The following is a 22,910-nucleotide window of genomic DNA, read 5'->3' on the forward strand; positions in this document are numbered from 1 at the left end:
AAACTCAAGGAGAATGTATGCCACAGAAAAACCCAGACACCCATGTGAACAAACACAAAACAACCAGTGTGCACTTCACCTACACATACATTAAAACTGGGACAATATAGAAGATTAGCCTGGCCCCTGAACAAAGATGACATGCAAATTTGTGACACGCTCCGTATTTTTTGAAGGGAGGTGGATATAAAACTGGGTGGGTAGGATAACAGGAAGGCTCTGGGAAGAGCTGGGGAGGGAAAAACATGGTCAAACTTTGCTTACAAGAGTCTGAAACTGCAAGCCCAGGGAAATCAGACCCCTCTGACTTTTGTGGGCACTTGCATTCATGTGCATTCATGTGTACATATACCCCCCTTCATATACAGACATTTAAAATAATTTTTAATCTTAAAAAACAAACCACATATAAATTAATCCTATTTTGATAATATCTCTTTTAACGAAAAAGATAAAATACAATATTCATTTATTCTTTTTTCTAAGTCAATAATGAAAACAATACAAGAGACAGCATTCACATTTGAAAATGGAAGAGAGGTAGAATCACAGTTATTGATTTTTGTTCTGTTTTTTTGTCTCCTGATTCGGGAGGGGGTGGGGTTTAAAAGAAAAAGTTTCATGTAATTGAGGCTGACATTGAACTAGTTATGTAGCCCAGGATAATGCTGAACTCCTGATCTACCTGTCTCTACCTCCATGTACTGAGACTGCAGGCATGCACTGCCCACACTGACACTAGGTTTATCAAGTCTCTTATTATAGATTACTAACACCTCAGGACATACTGTAGGGCTCAGTAACTATGTGGGAACTTAAGTACCAACCATGGATGTTCCAAGATTTCACATTCACCTTGGAATACATGTTCAATAATCTAAGAGCAGCACACATACACACAGAGAACCATATTATGCCTACTAGTGACAGACAGAGACTGCACAGTACTGTATCCCAAAATGTAATCTATTTAAGACCTACAATAGTAATACATTGGGGTACATGTTTAAAATACAGGTTCCTAAAACCTATCCCAAATTCAGTGAAATAAGACCCCTGGGTCTGGAGTCAAAAATTAAGAAATTTCAGTAAATCTTCCAAGCAATTCTAAGACACACTAAATCTTAGACAGTGAGGGAATTCTTCAATAGGCACTAATTCCTCTAATATATTTCTCTCCTAATATTAATTTATAAGTCAAGTCAGACACGTGGGGAGAAGAAGTTCTGCCTCTCACATACATACAATTTGTATGTACAGATAATGCCTTGCATATGTGTTTTTAAAAACATCTAAGCAGTTAACACCATCACCACAGTGTAAAGAATACAACAGAGGGCTCTTCTACTCTTCATTTTCTCACACATAAGAAATACACTCCTTTAAAGGTAATTTAAGTCTTCTTCCCTTTTTCCATTTTCATGCTATACTATTAAATATCCAACTTATTTTGTATTAAGTATGTTAAAGGGAACCAGTGGGTAAAGTTGCTTGATCAAATCAGATGTCATAAATTCAATCCCATGAGCCCATGCCGTAGAAAGAAACATCTTCTAAAAGTTGTTCTCTGATCTACACACCTATACACACACCTACACACACACACACATTAATTAATTAATTAATTAATTAATTAAAAACGTCACATACATGAGAGAAATGCATGCTAAGAGAAACTTGCCATCAACTGACTCTTCTGCTACACATTTACTTAGCGTTGATCCTCAGGACAGAGTCCTAGTCCCAAGGAGAAAAGGCAGAAAGGCAGGAAAGGAATACAGAAAAGAGAACTTTTTAAATACTACAGTTTAGTACTTGAACAACACCCACTACCCTAGAATTTTTTTCTTATCTACTTAGAATAAGATTTGCTGAACTTTATCAGTTATTTTTAAAAATCAGTTTTATCTAATAACAATTTCTTTTTGGAGAATCTGTTGAAAAACGACTACATTTATAAACAGTGACTAGCTGGTCCCCAGCAGTGATCAGCAGTCTTAGTCTAGCTGTTCCACTGCCAGGCCCAGAAGGCCTGGCCAAGCTGTTGCTTGTTCATGCATGAGCCCTGCCTGAATCTAAGAAGTTTTTGAACTGCACTGAAAAGATGGCTTTTCTCAAACTACACAGCCAAATGGTGAAACCAAGGGTTTTCATTATTTTTCTCCTATCAATTGATACCCCTCCCTTCACTTTCACCATCAACATGACCTAGAAAAAGAAAGCCAGAAATGAAAGAGAACAAAAAATAACAAGATTCACATTTAGTCAAGTTACAACTTTTCTTTTAGGCTTCCAGAACTATGAAGCTACCGTTTACCACAAGGCATCCTGAGTGTTCCTACGTATGCTTTACCACACTAAACCCATAACCTAAGTCGCAGTACATACACAACAGACACACATGCACCAGATAACTACAGAACAGAGACTCTCATTTTGAAAATGGCTCTCTTTTAGTGTGACTTTTTAAAAAAAGTGTCATACACCTTATCTCTAGCTAAGATACAGCTTTTTGAAATATTCTTACCTCAGCCCTCCAGAGTCCTGGAATTACAGTTGTTAGCCAACCAAACCCGCCAAAATAATTTAAAGAAACAGGATTTGGGAAGGGCTGGGAAAGAATTTACTGGGTAAAGTTTTTACTGCCCGAGTATGAGGGAGTATCAGACTTTGACCCCATTGCTTATCTCAAAAGACACACATGAGAGCATGAGCCTGTAATCCAGTGTTGGAAGGTAGAGACAAGAACATACTCGAAGCTTTCTGGCCAGCCAATTTAGCTTAAGCAGTTAGACCCAGGTTCCAGTAAGAGGACCTACCTTAAAAATAAGGTGCAAGGCTCCTAAGAAATGACACTGGAGTTAAGTTCTGCCCTCAACAGGCAACACTCATGTGCGCACATGCACAAAGAGAAAACAAAGGAGAGAGGAGGATCTCACTGTACTGCCCTGGCTGATCTTGTATGTCCTACTTCAACCTCCAAGTATCTGGGAATACCTTTCAAGTTAGTCTATCTTTCATTTGCTTGATAGTCAAATATAAATGCCATAAAAAGAAGAAGTCACAAACACTACAACAGTTGCTATTGTAGGTGGGACTTTTTCTTCCTTTGTATTGTAATTATCTGTATAAATAAACAAAGTTGTCTGAAATTTTAGCCCAGTGAAAGAGCACCTGCCAAGAATGCACAAAGTCAAAGGCCTCATCGTCATCACTGCAAAACTAAAACCAGAAAGCAAACATGAAAGTTTAATCATTCTCAATTACACAGATTCCTGCCCCTAAATCAAAGCAACCATACATGAACAGATCGCACATATGCACACGCACACAGATTGCCTTTACTTTCACCCATCAACCTGTGTAAACCAACCTCATCTCTGTTGGTGGCCTCATAGTATATACATGACTGGTTTCCTGTTATAGGACTTTATTTTATGAATTACATTTGTCAGCATGCACAAGGCTAAAGAGATGGCTCAGTGGTGAAGAACACTAGCCGTTCTTCCAAAGGACCTGGGTTCAACCGCCAGGACCCACATGGAGCTCATATCTGTCTGTAACTCCAGTTTCAGGGGACAAGAGACCCTCATACAGACATACACGTAATCAAAACACCAAAGCACATAAAATATAAAAGTAATATAAAATTTAATCATGACACAAAATCATGATTAATATCCTTCCACATCTGACAATGAATTCTTATAGGTAACAAGTCTTTAGGGGGAAAAGTTCCTAAATATATAATTCTAGATCAAAAAGTTATACCTACTTTAAATTTTATAAGAAACAAAAGTATAACAATACTCTAAAATACATAAATTTACATTTCCTTTAACTAAATACAAATATCCAATCTCCAGTATTTCTAGAATTAACTTTTTAAGTTTCTGTTAACTTTAAACAAAATTTGTGATTTTCATGTATATGTATATGTAAAAAAAAAATCTTTTAACTGATTAGTTGGGTTTTTTTATCTCCTTATAAATACAATACATATTTGTTCTTTTCTTTTTTTTCCTTTTCTTTTCTTTTTGGCAGAGGTTGGAGGAGAGTAAGACTGGTACTCACAATATAATCTGGTATTATCGTGAATTCTTGATTGCCGTTCCTCAGCTTTCAGAATGCTGAAAATTACAGGTGTATACCACTATATCTTATTATGTTTTACAAATTTTTATTAGACTTTTAATTCTTTATCTTTCCTGATTCAAATACTACTATTTAGATTTAAGAAATTTGCTCTTGATATATATATAAAAATAAATTTTCACCAAACAATGTCTATTAATTTTATTTGAAATATATATTGCTATATGAAACTTAAATTTTTCTGTAGTCAAGTTCCTTTATTTGGGTTCTAGTTTTGGTATACTGTTCAGAAACTACTTTCTTAGGCAAATGATAATAAGTATATGGATCTTATGAATTCGCTTAGTTGCAGTTCCAAAGCTGCTCTAGAATTTGTTTGCATTTACATATACAAACAAACAGGAAACTGAGTTGTTTTGTTTTTCTACTGTCTGTAGTCCATCTGAAACCTTGTGTTTTTGCATCCATCCACTTTGTTCCCAGAAATAACAAGTGAGACTTCTTATATATGAATAAATGCCTAGGTCAATAGCTTTGGCTCTCTTTCCCCACTAGCTCATATCTTAATTACCATCTATTTTATTCTAAGTCATGCCCCACAGATGGTCACCTGGTCCTCTGTCTCATGTGACCATCTTCTTCTGTGTCTGGATGAATCTCCCTGCACCTGACACAATCTCAGAATTCCCCCTGTTAGCATTCTGTCTAAACTCCACCCCTTCCGTTACCTGGCAATATCCAGGTAGACCTGGCCCACTATAAAAGGGGCTGCTTGCTCCCTCCTCTCTCTCTTGCTCTCTTTTGCTCCTCTCTTACCTCTTGCTTCTCTCTGACCCTCGCCCCTTCCCCCTTTCCTTCCCTCTCTCCCCACATGCTCATGGCCAGCCTCTACTTCTTTACTGTCTTTCTCTCTGCCTCTCTTTGCCTCTATTACCCTCTTAACTCCCCTCCCCATGCCCTGAATAAACTCTATTCTATATTATACCAGTGTGTGGCTGGTCCCTCAGGGAAGAGATGCCTCGGTATGGGCCCGCTGTGACATCCCCTTCCCCCATACCTCTCCAAACACCCACAGAACATACTCTCTTTATCTCTTTATAAACACATCACTGGTGCCATGACTCAGATTCGAACTGAGGTTGCTGTGAGCCTGATACCAACCCCCCCCCCCCAATTAGGTGTCCCATCTTCTAATCCTGCCTCAGCTCATTGGCCAATTAGCAGTTTATTGATGGGTGAATGCTTTTACACAGTACACAAGAGATAGTCTTTACAACTGTCCCGTTAAGGACAGACAGCTTTTAAAAAGCACTCACTAAGTAACCCATTTCTTCTATGTCACTGACATGACCTGTATTTGTAGCCATCATCATTCACCATTTCTACAGAGGTCAGGGGTGTGATCTGTTCTTGTGCAGGTACAAGTTTCTTATTATTGTCATCTAAGCATACCCATAAAAAAAGTCAAAAGTTTTATATTATACTTTTTTCTCTAGAATTCACCTTGTGATTCTCATGTTTATTATCTAGAAGAAACAGAAATCTTGTTAGGTTGCTCCCTCTAAATTATAGTGGAATTATAAATGGGATTAGACTTAAAATTTATGAATAATTCAGAAAAGAACTCAAGGCATTCTAAATTTGGTCTTAGCAGCAATGAAAATGAAAACCATGATTACAGCTAACATATTGAGAGCACTGATATAAGGCCTATTTGATGTGTTTATTTTAATACAACCCCATACTAAGTATTATTATCTTCATTTCAAATGTAATAGAATCAGGTTCAGTTGAGTTAAACAACATGATCTAAGTCACAAAACAAAGCTATGTAGCTAAGATTCTAACCATTTAATCTGACTTGGGTCTATACCTAAATTAAGGTATAATAAAATAATTTAAAATATGGTTTTTTTTTTTTTAATTCAACTGTCCCTTTCAATTGAAAATGAAATTGAATTTAATTTTTCATTTTAAGCCTTGCATTATTAATTTGTTCAGTTAATTCCTAGGTAAACTTAGTTGCTGTTTTAAATCATCCTCACCATCCATAGTATTTTTAACTTATTGTGTAATATATGAGAAAGCAACCAGTTTTAGACCATTACATTTGCAAATGCCTACCTTATAGAATCCTCTTATTGTCCTAAACAATTTTTAATTGATACTGTACATTTTCCAAAAACAATATCACCACAATCAATACTTGTAGCCTTAATGCAGCCTTTCCAATATTTCATTCCATCAATGTTTGAATCAATTTGCATGTCTTAATAGTGATCTATCACTGTTTTAACTGAAAGGCTCCTTTAGTGAGGGTTTCTCTGTGGTGCTGTCTACAGAGGCCGGTCTCTCAGCTTTCCTTGGCTCCTAGGCCTGAACACCTTAGCATCAGAATGACAGAGTTCCTTAAAATGACTCACCTATCAAATTGTCTAGGTTGAGTGCTTTTATAACACTTTTTCAATTTCTTCTCCTACAATGAGTGCTGTTTAGACTCGCTCTTTTCTGAAGTCAATTTTGATAATTTACACTTTCCTAGTACATCATTTGGATTACTTGAAGTCACATTGCTCTTACTTGTACAAACCTGCAAAATTTTCTCATTCAGAAGGAAAATATGAGCAAACATCAAAGTAAATGTTACTGGAAAAAAAAATTCCCAGCTAGAATTCGTCAAACTGAGAGCAAAATACTGATATACAGTTTTATATTAGGACCACAGAATTTAAAAAAAAAAAAAAAAAAAAAAAAAAAAAAAAAAAAAAAAAAAAACTTTAAACAAAGTTCTATAAGAAATACTGTTAATTACTAGAGAACTGTAAATAAAAGACAAATTAAGCCAAACCACTATAAACTTTTTAACAAACATGTATTTCCTGCTCCAAGAGTCCAATCTGAGAATGACTTTCAGTTAAATACAACAAAATTATCAAGTAATTATAAGTGGCACCACACCAGTTATAAAAGCCATATAAAATGGACCAAACATTCAAGTACAAATTGACAATCATCTTATTTATAAGAAACATGAATATTTAAATATTTAAAAAGCACTTCTTGATGAGCATACTATCAGACATCTGAAATGCCAGTTACTAAGGAGACTAAGACTAGGATTTCCAGGCCAGTCTGAGCAACTGAGCATAACACTCTTACAAAAATGAAGGACGGGCTGAAGAGATGGTTCTGTAGTCAAGTCCTTGCCAAATAAGCCAAGTGGAATTCAGATCACTAGAACCCATGTATATGCCAGGTGGGTATGGTAGCCACCTTCAGTTATAGCCTCAGAGGGCAGAGACAAAGGATCACCAAAGGAAAGTGGCAAGCAAGATTATCTATATTGGCAAGCTCTGGGTCTGGTGGAGAAATCCTACCTCACTGAATAATAGAGAAGTTCTACCCAGGATATATCCCAACATCAACCTAAAGACTCCACATAAATTTACACCCACAATTGTGTCCACACACATGAAAATATGCATGCACACACACAGACATAAAGATGGAAAAAGACAAAAAAAGAAGGGGGTAAAACCTAATGAGCTCCCACTATGTCCAAACTGTATAAAGATACAGAAATGGTTATGACATGGTCACCCTTAGCTCAAAAGTTTATTTCCCTCATCTCTTCTAAGTTCCAAAATGGTACTGTTGGTAATGTATTTTTGCTATATATAAAATCCTCAACAAATGTAAATACCCTCATCTATAGGCTTGTTTCATAAGCCCTAGGATTTCTTAAGAGTTGAAAATTAAGGAAACTTGGATACAAATATGCACGGTTTAATTATTATCACTAGTCTATCATAAATTGTGACATCGCAATTAAAGACTATTCCCCTTCTTATAGTGAGGCTCTAAGTAAAGACATCTAAAACATCTTTGAAACCACAACTTTGAAAAGAGGATTCAAAAGAGGGAGAAAAGCCTTTTTTTTTTTCTTTTATAAGATACTACATTCTCAATAAGGAAGTATCATAGAAAAAAAAACCACAATGAGCTCATTTTTAAGGTATTAAACACTGTACTAAATAAAATATTAGTAAATACCTAATGAAAAGTTAATATTTACTATCAACTATCCTCTGAAAAATCAATTCTTTTTTTTTTTTTTTTTTTTTTTTTGGTTTTTCAAGACAGGGTTTCTCTGTGTAGCCCTGGCTGTCCTGGAACTCACTCTGTAGACCAAGCTGGCCTTGAACTCAGAAATCCACCTGCCTCTGCCTCCCAACTGTTGGGATTAAAGGCGTGCGCCACCATCGCCCGCCTTGAAAAAAAATCAATTCTTACACAGAATGTACATAAAAACAGACAAAAGCAACATGCAAACCTACCTGTGCACACGATTCTTCTGGTGTTTTGGCACTGACTGAGTAAAGTGCTGGGAGATCGAGCCGATGCACAGAGAATCTTTCTAGTGTATGCAAAAGTGCTGGAGCAAGGTGGGAAGTTTGTCCTGAACCTCGTTCTCCAGACAGCAACAATCGAGGCCTGTATGAGGTTGGCTGATGATATGGTGACCTATAAGACATAATAGTAATTTTAAAATTATATATTCTGAATATTAATATGCATGAAATTTCAGGGAAAATATTCCTATTATAAGAAGAAAACTTCAAATTCATAAAACCTCTTCCTTTTAATATAGTCATATTTTTCATTAATCATGATTCTAAAATATTGACTATCTGTGAATATAATAATAACCAGTATGCTAAAGTATAAAACTCATTCTAAAAGAAAGAAAAGTTCAACAATATTTCATTGTCTCATAGTGTATATATATATATATATATATATATATACTACCTTGGAGAGTGCAAAACTGTATCATTTATCTATTAATCAAACAGTAAGGGTCCCGACAAAGAAATAGATCTGGGACAAGGAAAAACCTAGAAAAAAAATGTAGATCTGAAGATTGTTACAGATGTAAAACTTAGAAAAGAAATGGTTAAAGCAGAGCATGGTGACTCACATTCATAATCCTGGCACCTAGGAGCCTGAAGTCTGACCAGGGTGGGCTAAATAGTGAGTTCTGACTGCCCAAACGACAACCCCACAACCCTCCAAATCAAAATATGGTTAAAAGGCTAAATTTTATGTTAAGTGTATTTTTTTTCACTGCTATATTCTATGTCTCCCCACAAAGTTAAAACTTACTGTAATAGTAGCAAAAGACAGGGCAATTAACAGGTGATTATATCATGAAGATAAAGAGTTTTTAAGCTACACATGGTAGCCCGTATCTTTGGTCCCAGCATTGTGAAGGCAAAGGCAGAAGAATCTGTGAGTTTTGAGGACAGCCTGGTCTACACAGCAAGTTCCTGGCTAGTTAGGAATACACAGTAAAAGACTGTCTCAAAATAGACCTTTATAAAGGGTTCAGGAGATTGAGCCTTCATGGTACCATCTACCCTAATTTACCTACATTTACATTACCCTAATGTGACATGTTATGCCATAAACTAGAAAAGAAAAACATATTAAAACAAATCTAATTTTTATTTTCAATATTCTCTATTACAATTAAAATAAATAAATGAATTACAAAGCTAGAAAGCTGGCTCAGAGGTTAAGAGTGCATATCATTCTTGAATAATACCTGAGTTCAGCTTCCAGCAACCATAACACGCAGCTCACAGCCACCTGTAACTCTAGCCCCGGGGCATCCCTGCCTTCTCTGGGCTCCATGGGAACCTTGTGCACAGATGCACAGACAGATACACACAAACATAAAGTAAACTCTTTTCAAATAAAATAAAGAGTAAAACAGATCTAATCACTGTAATACTGCAAACTCTAAGACAATGCACAAAGCATAAAGAAAAATAAAATGGGGAAAAAAATAAAATAAAAATAAATAAAAAAATAAATAAAAATAAAAAATAAATAAATAAAAATAAAATAAAATGGGGAAAAAACTGCTACCTCCAGAAGAAATGACCCTATCAGTAGAGAAACAAAAGGCAGATAAAGAAAAACCAGATTTACAAACTGCTTTACATGCTCCATGACCAATGTAAAAAAGCAAACAATAGAGATCCTACTCATAATTGCAAAAGCAATATAAAACGTAACACAAACAATAGCAAATAATCTTAGCAAGAAGCACGAAATTCAGCCAATACAAAAGCCAATACAATACATGAAAATGCCAATTTTTACAAAACATTTATGCTTTACCTTATATATGTGACAAATTCTAATAAAAAATCCTATAGAACTGGGAGGGGAAAAATGAAAACATTCTCAACATTATCTAAAATTATAAGAACATCAAGAAATTTGGGGACATATGCTAATTTATATCAAACACTTTGGTACCAAGCACTTCATACAGCTATCTTCCTCAACTGTAGCTCATGAGTCTCCAATTCACAACCCTGCTTTACTCGGCTCTCAAGTCCTGAGATTACATATGTGAGCTATCACCTATGATCTCAAATTTCCTAAAAATTCTAGAAAATATATAGTTTTACTTTATTAAGCAAATGGAAAAAACCAAAGCTCAGAGCAGTTAGGTATAAGATGGTACAAAAGGGGGGCAGAGTTCAAACTTCCATTCAGGAGCTCAAGATACAGCTCAATGCAATGTTTGACTGACATCCAAAAGGTTCAGGATTTGAATACTAGAAACACAAATCAAACAAAAACAATGCATCTCACTCAGGTCTATGTGACTGCAAAACCCAAGTTCACACTACATTAAGATGTGATATGCAAATATGAAAGCATGTTATAAAATAACAATTAAAAGAAATCTGAATATACAAAAGAAAAGAACCAAAGGACAGGATTGGGAGATAATCAGTGTACTGCTTGGCATGCAAGGATTAGAACCAGAGTTCAGGTCCTAGAACCCACCCATTTAAATATATACATATACATATACATACATATATATATATATATGAATGAATGATATGGGTTTGTGAATTCCTGTGGCTCACTGGCCATGCAGTAAGTCTAGCCTTGTTCAAAAAAACGGCTCCTAAGAGTGACATCGAAGGATGTCCTCTGATCTCCACACACATGCACCTGTACCCACATGAACGTACAAATGTACAGAATAAGAAAACAAACTGGGCATCCCAGGAAACAAATCACATTAACTGAAGAATTTTATACAAAAACAGCAGCACATGGGATTGAGAGGTGGCTCAGTAGTCAAGACCATGTATTGCTCTTGCAGAAGAAAAAGGTTCAATTCCCAGCACCATCATAGTGGCTTACTGTAGTCTTTAACTACAGATCCAGACAATCTGAATCCTTCTTCTGACTTTTATGGGCACTAGGCACACATGTGGTACACATACATACACATAGACAAAACATTCACATACATAAAATATAAATAAATCTAAAAAATTTTTTAAAAGAAAAGCAGGACAAATATGTAATGATGATGAGTCAGGGCATCCAGAGTTTCATTTCACAGCATTAAAAAAAAAAAAAAAAAAAAAAAAAAGTATGACCTAAGAATAAAGACAAAATTTCCATATGTAAATATTATATATGTATATTCATGTTTTGTATTTTTATATACTTTTTTGGGAGGGTGGGGGTTGGAGACAGGGTTTCTCTGTGTACCCCTGGCTGTCCTGGAACTCAGAAATCTGCCTGCCTCTGCCTCCCAAGTGCTGGGATTAAAGGTGTGCGCCATCACTGCCCAGCTTTTACATACATTTTTGAGGGTATATGTAAGTGGTATGTAGTATCTGAGCATGCAGAGGCCAGAGGAAGATGTCAGGAACCTTACTGTCTTTTATCATTCTCTATCAATGGCCTTGAGACAGAGTCTCTCACCAAACTACAAGCTCACCATTTCAGCTAGGTTGTCTCGCCAATAAGCTCTCAATCTGTTTCCTTCTATTAAAAACAGATTTATAGGCATGCAGAGGCAAAACCAGCTTTTTTTTTTTTTTTTAATGTATGAGTTTAGGGAATCAAGTTCAGATCCTCATCTTACATAACAAATACTTTTACCCACTGAGCCATCTTCTCAACCCAATACAGTACACATATTGGATGTCCATACTGATGATCAAATCCAGAGCCGCAAGCATTCTAGACAGGCATTCTACCATTAAGCCACACATCCAGCCACAATAAATTTTTAATTCACAAAAAACTAAAAACATTTATAACTCAAAAAATTATAATCTGAACCATAAAGCAATCAAAATGAGACAAAGATTTTACTATAAACAAAAATAGGCAAGGCATGGTTAGACATAGTGAAGCAGGAGGATGGTAGAGTCCACACACCTGTGCTAAACAGTAAGACCCTATCTCAACAAACAAAATCGGATTGATTTTTAATGTCTGAATATAGTATAACAAAAAATAAAATGTGCACCCCAAACCCACCTTTATGGAAAAAGAACATACACAGACATCAAAGGGAAAATAGAAGGTAATAATTTTAATGTCTAATTATCCAATTATTGTAGACTGTTTATAATGCTGAATGTCTTACTCCAAGAAACTAAACACCATTATTATCAGAGTCCAAGATGAACGGTATTTGGTCAAACTGGAAATATAGAAACTGTATTTATATATAATTAACAATATATAGTGCTCTTTAATACCACTAAGGAAGATCCAAATTGGTATACATAGGTTTTTCCAGGGAATATGTTACCATCACAGAAGTCAAAATAGATCAGAGGTAGAATGAATTTCATGAAAGAAAAAACATGATAAGCAAATAACAAGGGGCTCTATTGAAGCAACTGATTTAAGTTATGATGGCAGCTTCTTTTCCACTGCTGGGCAATGAAGAGATAAAGGTAATTGGGTTGGGGGAAAAAGGGGAGGGACGGTCAAACTACAAAGGCCATGGTACAGTTTGAATATACACTACAAACAATAAGGAAGCATGGCTTTAGGAGTGACAGCTTCACATACAAGCTGGGTTCCCACATCCATGGGGTCCATACCCATGGAATCCACCCAAATACTGGAGGAAAAAATGGTCCTATATTAAACATGTCAAACTTTTTTCTTTAATTAGTAACTGAATAACACAGTGTAACAACTACTAAAATAGCATCTACATTGTTTTAGAAATTGTTTTAAGTAATTGACAAATGATTTAAAGCATGAAAGGACACTAAAAGGTTATGTGCAAATGTTTAGATATTTTTGACATACAAGACTTGAGCGTTCACAGTTTTAGCATCCATGAGCTGCAGAGGGACAAGTGATGTTTTAAAACGTAACTCTAGTTCAGCATAACAGTATGTGAAAGGAAGGATTTGATAGAAAGCAAATGGGGAAAAGATAACCACACAAGGATCTTTTACTGAAACCTAGGGATGATTCGTTAATGACAGGCTAAATAAAAATATAAGCAGAGAAAGAAAACAGAAATGCCCTGAAATGAAGCTGATTTAACAATAAAAACAAATCGAAAGGACTTTATCAATGATTAGATAACAGGAAGAAGACATGAAGGATGATGGTATCAAACTTTAACTGAGAAACTAAACAGAGTGTGGCTCCCAGGTCTTGGGGCAAACAAAGACAAAGAAAAGCAACAGCTGGCTGGGGTTGGAAGCAACAGCTGGCTGGGGTTGGAAGCAACAGCTGGCTGGGGTTAGAAGCAACAGCTGGCTGGGGTTGGAAGCGGGATTTGGCTTGAAAAGGAAGTTGCTATCATTAACACAGATATAAAAAACTTAAATAACATACTTTATCTGCCAGAGAGTAAAATTAATTTTAAGTAAAAATTAATTGTAATTACAATTATTACTGAGACAGTAGGAAAATTGGTATTCTTACCATTAGGCAGAATGCAGAAGAAAAAAGCACTAATTTACTGGCAGGTCTAAATAGGCCAAAATAAGTTCAGAAATATTCTATAACTCATGTCGCCACCAAAGATGATATTTATCTTTTCCCATTCTCTACATGTTTTAATATTTATCCTCTGTCCATCTGTCAGTCTGTCTACCTATCTATCTTTCACAAAATATTGAGTGTGTGGATGAACACATGAAGAATAAGTTAATGACTCAAGTGCTTCTGAGCTGCCTGGTCAATAATGACTCAAGTAACTGGATAATGAATACTGAAACACAGAACTCGGTGTGTGACTGTCCCTCAGTGTGCAGGAAGCCCTGGCTTCACTGCCTAGCACTGCCAGAGAAGAGGAAAATGGCTCAAAATTAACAAAGGTTTAAAAAAAAAAAAAAAAAAGCACCTGTATACATGGGAGTGGAAATGAGAAATAACTCAATCTTTATAGAAAACAATTCAGCCACTTACATCAAGATTTTAAGCAAAAATACTTTTTTGACACAGATCTGTTTTTTAATTTTACCTGAAGATCTATATGAGATAATGGTATAAAGACTTATACTTACAAAGATGTCTAGGGCAGTATTGTTTATAAAAATGATCACCAAAAACTTCAGATTATATAAAAGTCTATAAATGGTGAAACATCTAAACAATTACATACTACCCAGTGTTTAAGACTGGGTTTCTCTGTGAGGTACTCCTGGCTGTCCTGGACGCCCCTCTCCACCCCCTATGTAGACCAGGCTGGCTCCAAACTCACCGAGACCCTCCTGCCTCTTCCTCCCATGTGCTGAGATTAAAGGCATGCACCTCAGTGGTGGTTTTAATAGGAATGGCCCTCACAGACTCATGTGTTTGAATGCTTGGCCATAGGGAGTGGCACTGCTAGGAGGTGTTGCCTTCTTGGTGTAGGTGTAGCCTTCTTCGAAAAATGTATCACTATGGAGGCAGGCTGTAAGGTCTTGTAGATCAAGATTTAGAACTCTCAGTTCCTTCTCCAACACCGATCTGCCTGAATGCCACCATGCTTCCTGCTATGACAATAATGAACTAGACCTCTAAACTGTGAACCAGCCTCAATTAAATGTTTTCCTTTATAAGAGTTACAAAGATCATGTTGTCTCTTCGCAGCAATGGAAACCCTAACTAAAACAGCCACCATGCCCAGCTAAAAACTACCTATGTCGCTTTTAATCTGTGTGTGTATATGTATGAATGAGTATGTGTGTGTTTGTGCATGTGTCCATGTTCATCTTGTTTTATGAGAGACTCTCTTGCTGGGTACTAAGACTTGCCAATTAGGCTTGGCTAAATAGCTAGAGAGCCCCAAGAAATTGTCCACCTCTACCTGCCCAGAGATGATCACAGTGCACGCTGCTGTGCCCAGCATTTGACTCCCTAGCCCAGTATACAGAAATCTTAGAAGAACACTAAACATACCCTAATGTGAAATTACATTCCCAGAATAATGGCTAAAAACAATAAATCACAGTGTTGGTGATCTGCTCAGCACTTGCTGCTTTTCTCAGAGAAACTGAGTGCAGGAGCTCCAACACACTTCTGACCTCTGTGGACATTCACACACATGTAGTATACACACACACAAATATAAATAAAAATATTTTTAAAACAAGTTAAACTAACTTGTGGTTAGAAATAATGCATAAGTCTTATCATATACATAAATAGAACAAGTGTGGTCACAAAACTTTAAAAGAATATTAATATTACCTTCAGCTGCTGAAGGTTTAATTCTTACTTTCTTTCCTCTTTATGTTCTTCTTTATTACATGAATTTTTTATAGAGTATATCAACTTTCTAGTTAGAAAAAAACAAAGCTATTTTCATTTGTAAAACAGAAAGCTCTGTTTCTAATCCCCAATGGTAATATAAAGGAAGAAAAAAAGCCTATTTTCATCCATACTTCTTTCTCTTGCACAGTGCTAAACTACTGACATATGGTTTTTTCTTAGCTCTAAAAACCAGACATCAGCACTGTTTTGTGAAACAATCACAGAAACCTGTTAATAAGGCCCAGGCTGTCTTCTTACCACTGCCTTGTTCTGTATTGACCTTGCATACTAACACATGCTACTCAAACAGAAAGCAAAAGCAAAATCCATGTATACTCCTTGCTAAAGACCTTTATTTTCATCTGCATGCTTCTTGAAAAAAAAAAAATCATATGGTCAAGTCACCCAACCAAAATATAATTATCAATCAAGCTCAAAAATCAATTTTTTAAGTTGGCACTTGGGAGGCTGAGACAAGGACTGCTGCAAGTTTATGGTCAATCTGGGAGTATATGGTGAATTTAAACTAGACAGGGCTACACAACGAAATCTTATTTCAAAAGAAACAAAATAACAAATAAGGAACATAATCAGTTTGGGGGATGGTGGGAAATCCCAGGAAACAAATAACACAGACCCCAGGCCTAAAATCCACTAGAAAAAAAAAAAAAAAAAAAAAAAAAAAAACCTCCTGGATTTTTAAGTCTACATGTGCTTCAGTTTCCTCATTCATAAAATGACACCACAAATGCATGGCTTATGTATATAGCACACATCTAGTTTGCTGCAAGTTTCAGATGCTACTGCCATCCCTGCACTGTCACAGGAACATCAATTGAGTCTAAAAATCCTATAAAGTTTTCCTGTACTTCCCAGAAGAAACTTTACAGCCATGAAACACATAACAACCTTTGCCAGTGCCAAAAATAAAAATTTCTTCAGACTAAAGTAAGTTGTATCTAGCTCCTTCTTGTGCTTTTAACATCAAAAATAAGTCCAGGCATGCCAGATACAAACAGAAAATGTTTTGAATGAGTAAATAAAGAGATAAACTACTTAAGTATCTAAAGGAAAAGCATCATGCCAGGCATGGTGGCAGGCACCATTACTCCAGCATGTGGGTGGTGGTGGAGGCAGGAAGGAGTCCAAGACCAGCTTTAGCATCATAGTGAGGGTAAGGCCTCCTGCCTTAAAAGGGGGCGAGGGAGAGCTTGCTCTGGAAAAGAACTCAATTGGTAAACTAAAATAGCTGTGTAAAGGAAGCTAAAATTAAACAAATTCTTCTAGAAAAGTGGAAATAAACCAATGAGCCAGACCAGTGGCACACATTAACCAGTAGCACAATAATCCTAAACCAAACAAATACAGCAGTAGAAACAAATTACGTCTGTGTTCCTTTACAGGCAGGATCTATCTTAGAACACTGAACTAAAAGACTGATAATTTTTTTTACCTCTGCTAATGTATAATTCAAATTTAAACCAAAAAAAATGAGCAACACACATACACGCAGACAGGCTAGTTAGTAAAAAGCAAAAAAAAAAAAAAAAAGAACTTAGTTTGCCTGTAACTACCAAGAAAACAAACTAATAAAAAGCTAGTGAAGTCAAAGAAAGCTGCCCTACAAAGAGAAAGGGAAGGGTGTAGAAACTAAGACAAAGGAACTTCCTGCTGGAAAGAGTTTGCCCTGAAGGAACACATCAAGAAAAAAGCAGATGGAAGGCACTTAGCTCAATTTTAAAACTCATCAACAACAAAGAGTTAACAATGCATACAGTCAAACCAACATCTCATCACAATCTACAAGGGAGAAAGAAACATTAATTCAGGCTGAAGGCTTAAACTTGTTCAAAATACTTTTTAAAAATTACTTGAAAGAACACTGACTGGTCCAGCCAAACATGGTAACTCAAATCTGTGATCCCAACACATGAAAGTTGAGGCAGGAAGATTACCACAAATTTGGGCAAGTCTGGACTAACTACAAAGTAAGTTATAGGCCAGACTAAGGTACAAAGTAGACTATGTCAAGGATAAAGGAAAAACACGTAATGCAGTCTCCTTGACACAAGGACTATTAAACCTACCCCAACAAAACCCAAGAGTCTTTTAACTATGGTACTAATTATGTAAATAGAAGTAGTGATACATTAGTAATTGAAAATTACTTGGGCCTGGTGGTGGTGGCGCACGCCTTTAATCCCAGCACTTGGGAGGCAGAGGCAGGCGGATTTCTGAGTTCGAGGCCAGCCTGGTCTACAGAGTGAGTTCTAGGACAGCCAGGGCTACACAGAGAAACCCTGTCTCAGAAAAAAAAAAAAAAAAGAATCAAAATGTTATTTAATTACTGAGCAATTTCTAATTCAAGATCTCTTTAGTAGCTTTGGAGTTTCTAAACCTTCAGCTAAAACTTATCACAAGTTAATGTACCATGGGAAGTAGTAAGTAAATATTTCTTAAAAATCCATTTTAGTTCAAGTAAAAAGCAATAAAACCAGGGACAATGAGTTGATTTTCAAAGGTAATAATTCTTCCTCACCTCCAAAAAAAAAAAAAAAAAAAAAAAAAAACCACCAACAAAGAACACATTATTTTCCATAGACAAATTAACATATGACAGTCTTTTTCTTGAGAAAAATAAATATTAGGTGACCAACAACATAATTATTACCACACACCAAAAACAGACACAGTAAACACTTTTCTAAATTATGTACAAAGAAAAATGCCTTAAAAATATATTCACTAGAAAAATGCACTGTGTTCTAAAAACATACAGTAAAAAACCCATCTAGCTTACTCACATTGTAAAGTGGAGATAAGGTTTAGTGACAGCAGTAGCTGGCGATGACTTCTTTGGTGATCCCGAGTGACAACTCATCTCAAAAATTGATAAAGCATTCTCATCTTCACTATCATCTAAAATCAGACTTTCTACATCTGTCAGACAAAAAGCACAAGAATTATAAACTCATATAACAATGCTTTTTAAAAGCCAAAGAAAATGGGTTAAAATCAGGTGCCATCAGCTAATACACTATCCAGTAAAAATATGGATTAATCAGGCAAAAGGATGACACTGTAGTATTTTTCTAATTTATAAACATAAGTAGCATGATCTATCACATTTATAAACTATTCACACCTACTGTGAACTGTAATTTGGGGAGACTACTGACTAGGAAAGAAATGGTGCCTTCATAAAATACACCCTGTGAGTTTAATTTAAACCAAACCAGCCCATTTCATTTCCCATTCAGGTACTAAGGCAGCTAAGCAAGAGCCAGTTCTTACAAGAGCAGCAATAAGAAAACTGAAAAAAAAAAAAAAAAACCTGACCAGTTCTTTTTAAATGACCTCATGTTTCAATGAAAAATTTGCCTAGTTAATATAACATTAAGGTAGGGGGTAATAAAACTCCAGCACTTGAGAAACAGAGACAGGTTGATCTCTGTCAGTTCAAGGCCAGACTGATCTATATATCAATTTCCAGGCCTGCCAAGGCTACCTAGTGAAATACTTTCTTTAAATATTAATTAATTAAAAATTAATTAATTTTAGATTTATTTATTTTATGTATGTGAATACACTGTAGCTATCTTCAGACACACCAGAAGAGGACATCAGATCCCATTACAGATGGTTGTGAGCCATTATGTGGTTGCTGGGAATTGAACTCAGGACCTCTGGAAGAAAAGTCAGTGTGTTAACTGCTGAGCCATCTTTCCAGCCCTAGTTAATTAATTTTTAAAAGGGACTAAGAAAAAGAAAAATTGGGGAAGAGATGACTCAGCAGTTATGAGCACTTTCTGTTCTTCTGTATTCTAGCACCAGAGGATCCAATGTATAGCATATACTAACATAGACACATAAACATATATAAAAATAAATTTTAGAAAAAATGCATACTGCTTGTGCAGAGGACCCATCAAGCAGCTCACAACTGCCTGTAACTGGAGCTCCATCAAGATCCAACACCTCTGGCCTCTGCAGGCACCTTCCTTCAAGTACACATACCCACATATAAATACATATTTAAAAATAAAGTAAGTCATTAACAAACAAACAAACAAAAAATAGAGTTAGACAGTCAGTATCAACTCAGAGTGAAAGTGCACCCATTCAAGTAGCATTAGTTCTCCTACGGGCTGGAGGATTATTACTCAGTGAATTAACTATAATTAAATTTCCACTGAGAACACAATACTTTTCCGGAACTTAAGTATTAACACAAATATTTCATACTATTAAAAGTGCCAATTCAGCAGATAAATGCAGTACTCTATATGTAGCAGATAAAGAACTGATATTGGCAGAAATCAATTCTGTTCACACACAGTGCAACACACCTGTGGTGTCAGCTACTCAGAGACTGGAACATAGTAAGACCCTAGGTCAAGGTTCCAAGGAAGGAAGGAGAAAGGCAGGGAGGCAGAGAGTAGGGAGGAGAGGGGAAAAGAAAAGAGAGAAGGAAATAGGAAAGAAGAAAAAAGAGAAGAGAGAGAGAAGGAGGGAGAAAGGGAGGAAATATATCATATACTTCTAAAACCAAGAATCAAATGCTGTATAAAGATACAGGGATGGGGAGACGGCTCGGTGGTTAAAGTGCTTACCACTTCAGCTCTCCAGAACCCACATAAATACCATGTGAGTATGGCAGCCCTCCTATAATCTCAGTCTTGGAAAGCAGAAACAAAATTCACAAAGCAAGCTGGCTAGCAAAACTAGACGACAGGCTCTGGTCTGACTGGGACTCTGAATCAGTGAATTAGGTGAAGTACAAGTAAGGATGATTCCTGACATCAACTGTATGCTCCAAAAGTATACACACCAATATGCATGTGCACCCACACACAGAACATACACATGGCTAATAAACATACAAAAATGAGACAGAAAAAAAATGAAGAGATATAGAATTATTCAAGGAAGAAGAGTTAGTGGTGGCTTTTAAAAGCTAAACATTTAGTAAAACTAATAGTTTTAAATTTATTTGGAAAATAACGGGAAATCTTTTAGGTGATAATGTCACAAACAAGGAAAAAATCAAGTCTAAGGAAAAATATTAAAGAATAAAACAAACTAGAAAATATATATAAAGTAATAAAAGACAAGTCTTTATAACTTGAATAAAATGTAGTTGTTATCCCACTAATACATGCAACTTAGTTTTGTTGCCTGGAAGTAAAGCATACTTTGTACTTATAAAAATAAAGTATATAAAGAGAACAATGCCATAAAATGGAAATTCTCAAATGAAAAAAAAATATCAAAAATCTTTCACAATAGGTAATTCTTTCTCATTTTACATTCTGATCACAGCCCCTCTCACACACTCCCTCACACACCTTGCCCTCCTTAATATCTAAAAAGGAGGAGTCCCCTCTGGGTACCAACCACCCTAGCACATCAAGTCACTCCAGAACTAGGCACATCCTCTCCCACTGAGGCCAGCCAAGACAGCCCAATTAGGGGAACAGGATCCACAGGCAGGCAACAGACTCAGGGTAAGCCCCTTCTCCAGTTGCTGGGGGACCCAAATGAAAAGCAAGCTGTATATCTGCAGCACATGTACAGGGAACCTAGGTGTAGCCCTTGTAAGCTCTTTAGTTGAGGGTTCTGTCTCTGGACCCCAAGGGTCCAGGTTGGTTGACTCCGTTGGTCTTCTTGTGGAGTCCCTGTATTTTCTAAAGGAACAAATGGTTTGGGTTTTTTTTTTTTTTTTTTTTAACTGAAAGTTTTAGGTAAAGATGTGTTCCCAGTTATAATAATCATAGCTAAGCTAGGGTGATGACCCCTATCTGTAATAGTGCACTTAGGAGATTAAGACTGGAAAATTGTTATGAATTTAAATATGAGCCAGTGCTACATGGTGAATTCCAGAGTGAAACCCTGTCTCAGAAAAGAAAGACAAAGAGCATACCTATCACAGAAAACACACACACACACACACAAATCACAGCACAGAGCCTGATTCAGAGAGGCTCAAGAATAGCTGTCCACACCCTACCTGTCAAAACCCTTAAGGAACAAAGAGCTCCATGTAAGGTGTTCCTTTAAACAAAATTAGTCTTTGAAAAAATAATTTATAATGACAGTCAAATTGAATAATATTCACGATTCACTGAATATATATTCAATTGATATTCATTAAATAATGTTAATAAATTTTAATGTTACTATAATTCTCTGAACAATTTTCTATTTGACATAAGCTATACACTAAGTAAAGAAAGAATTAAAATAATTAAAAATAAAATTAAATAATTTAAATTAAAATAATCAAAACACACTATCTCATGCCAGGTGCATGGCTTTAATCCCAGCTAAAAACAGAAGCAGGCAGATCACCCAGGCCAGCCAGGAATACATAGTGAAACCATGCATTAAACAAACAAAAAAATAAAACCCTCACTACTTCACCTTTAAACTTAATGGGTCTTATTTGATTTCAACATAAACCTAAAAGTTTTTTTGTTTTTTTTTTTTTTGGGGGGGGGGGGGGACATTGGGAGGAAAGAGACAAGGTTTCATGCTGTCCTACTGACTTGGCCCTCAAAAGATGACCTGAAACTTCAGATCTTGCTTCTTTCACCTCTCAGTGGTACAGGTGTGCACCACCATGTCCAGCTGACACAGAACTGAGAGCTGAATCAGGACCTTAGGCAAGGTAGACAAGCATGCCTCTCACTGACTTATATCTCCAGCAGAAATTTCTTTTTCTTTTTCTCATGAAAATGTGTGGTTTTTAGAATGATGTTCTGATTTTATCAAAATTACAGGCTTGGGGGTTAATTAAATTTAAAATTATGGACAATTAGGTTGAAACTTAATCCCTTACCAACAGCTCCCATTTTAATCAGCAAAAATGAAGAGTGCTCTGTCAACATCATCAAGATGAACTGAATCTACAGGAGCATTATAACAAGCACAGACCGTGCAGATGGACTCCCCGTGCTGGAGTTGGCCTCAATCTTACTGAGTGACCTTACATAACCCAAATTACTTATAACTCAAAGTACTCAATCTCCTCCTGACTCACTGTACTTTGATATGGATTAATGAATAATTTATGTAAGTACTTTATAATAAATACAAGCTATTATTACTATAGCCAACTTTGTATAGTAACACCCCTATATTAAGAGTGAATAAACATTCACCAGGCAATATGGGCAACATGTGAGTTCTGAGATAGTCAGTGA

The 22,910-nt window shown here is 36.1% G+C and overlaps 1 protein-coding gene and 1 non-coding gene across 4 annotated transcripts in view; one reads left to right on the forward strand and one right to left on the reverse strand.

Moving 5' to 3' along the window:
* The window catches only part of Atad2b (ATPase family AAA domain containing 2B), a 123,076-nt gene that overhangs the window by 43,871 nt on the left and 56,295 nt on the right, over nucleotides 1-22,910 (reverse strand). For all 3 annotated transcript variants that reach the window (XM_034514117.2, XM_034514116.2, XM_076942139.1), the window contains exons 17-18: nucleotides 18,510-18,645; nucleotides 8,433-8,619 (exon numbers count right to left, since the gene is read on the reverse strand). In XM_034514117.2, coding sequence (XP_034370008.1) covers nucleotides 8,433-8,619; nucleotides 18,510-18,645 — 323 coding nt within the window. The remainder of the gene's footprint in view (nucleotides 1-8,432; nucleotides 8,620-18,509; nucleotides 18,646-22,910) is intronic.
* On the forward strand, nucleotides 69-171 carry LOC117717459 (U6 spliceosomal RNA). Its single transcript, XR_004607939.1, has one exon. It is a non-coding gene; the product is annotated as a U6 spliceosomal RNA (small nuclear RNA).

The sequence above is a fragment of the Arvicanthis niloticus genome, chromosome 11 (assembly GCF_011762505.2).
Source record: "Arvicanthis niloticus isolate mArvNil1 chromosome 11, mArvNil1.pat.X, whole genome shotgun sequence".
NCBI classification, from domain to species: domain Eukaryota; kingdom Metazoa; phylum Chordata; class Mammalia; order Rodentia; family Muridae; genus Arvicanthis; species Arvicanthis niloticus.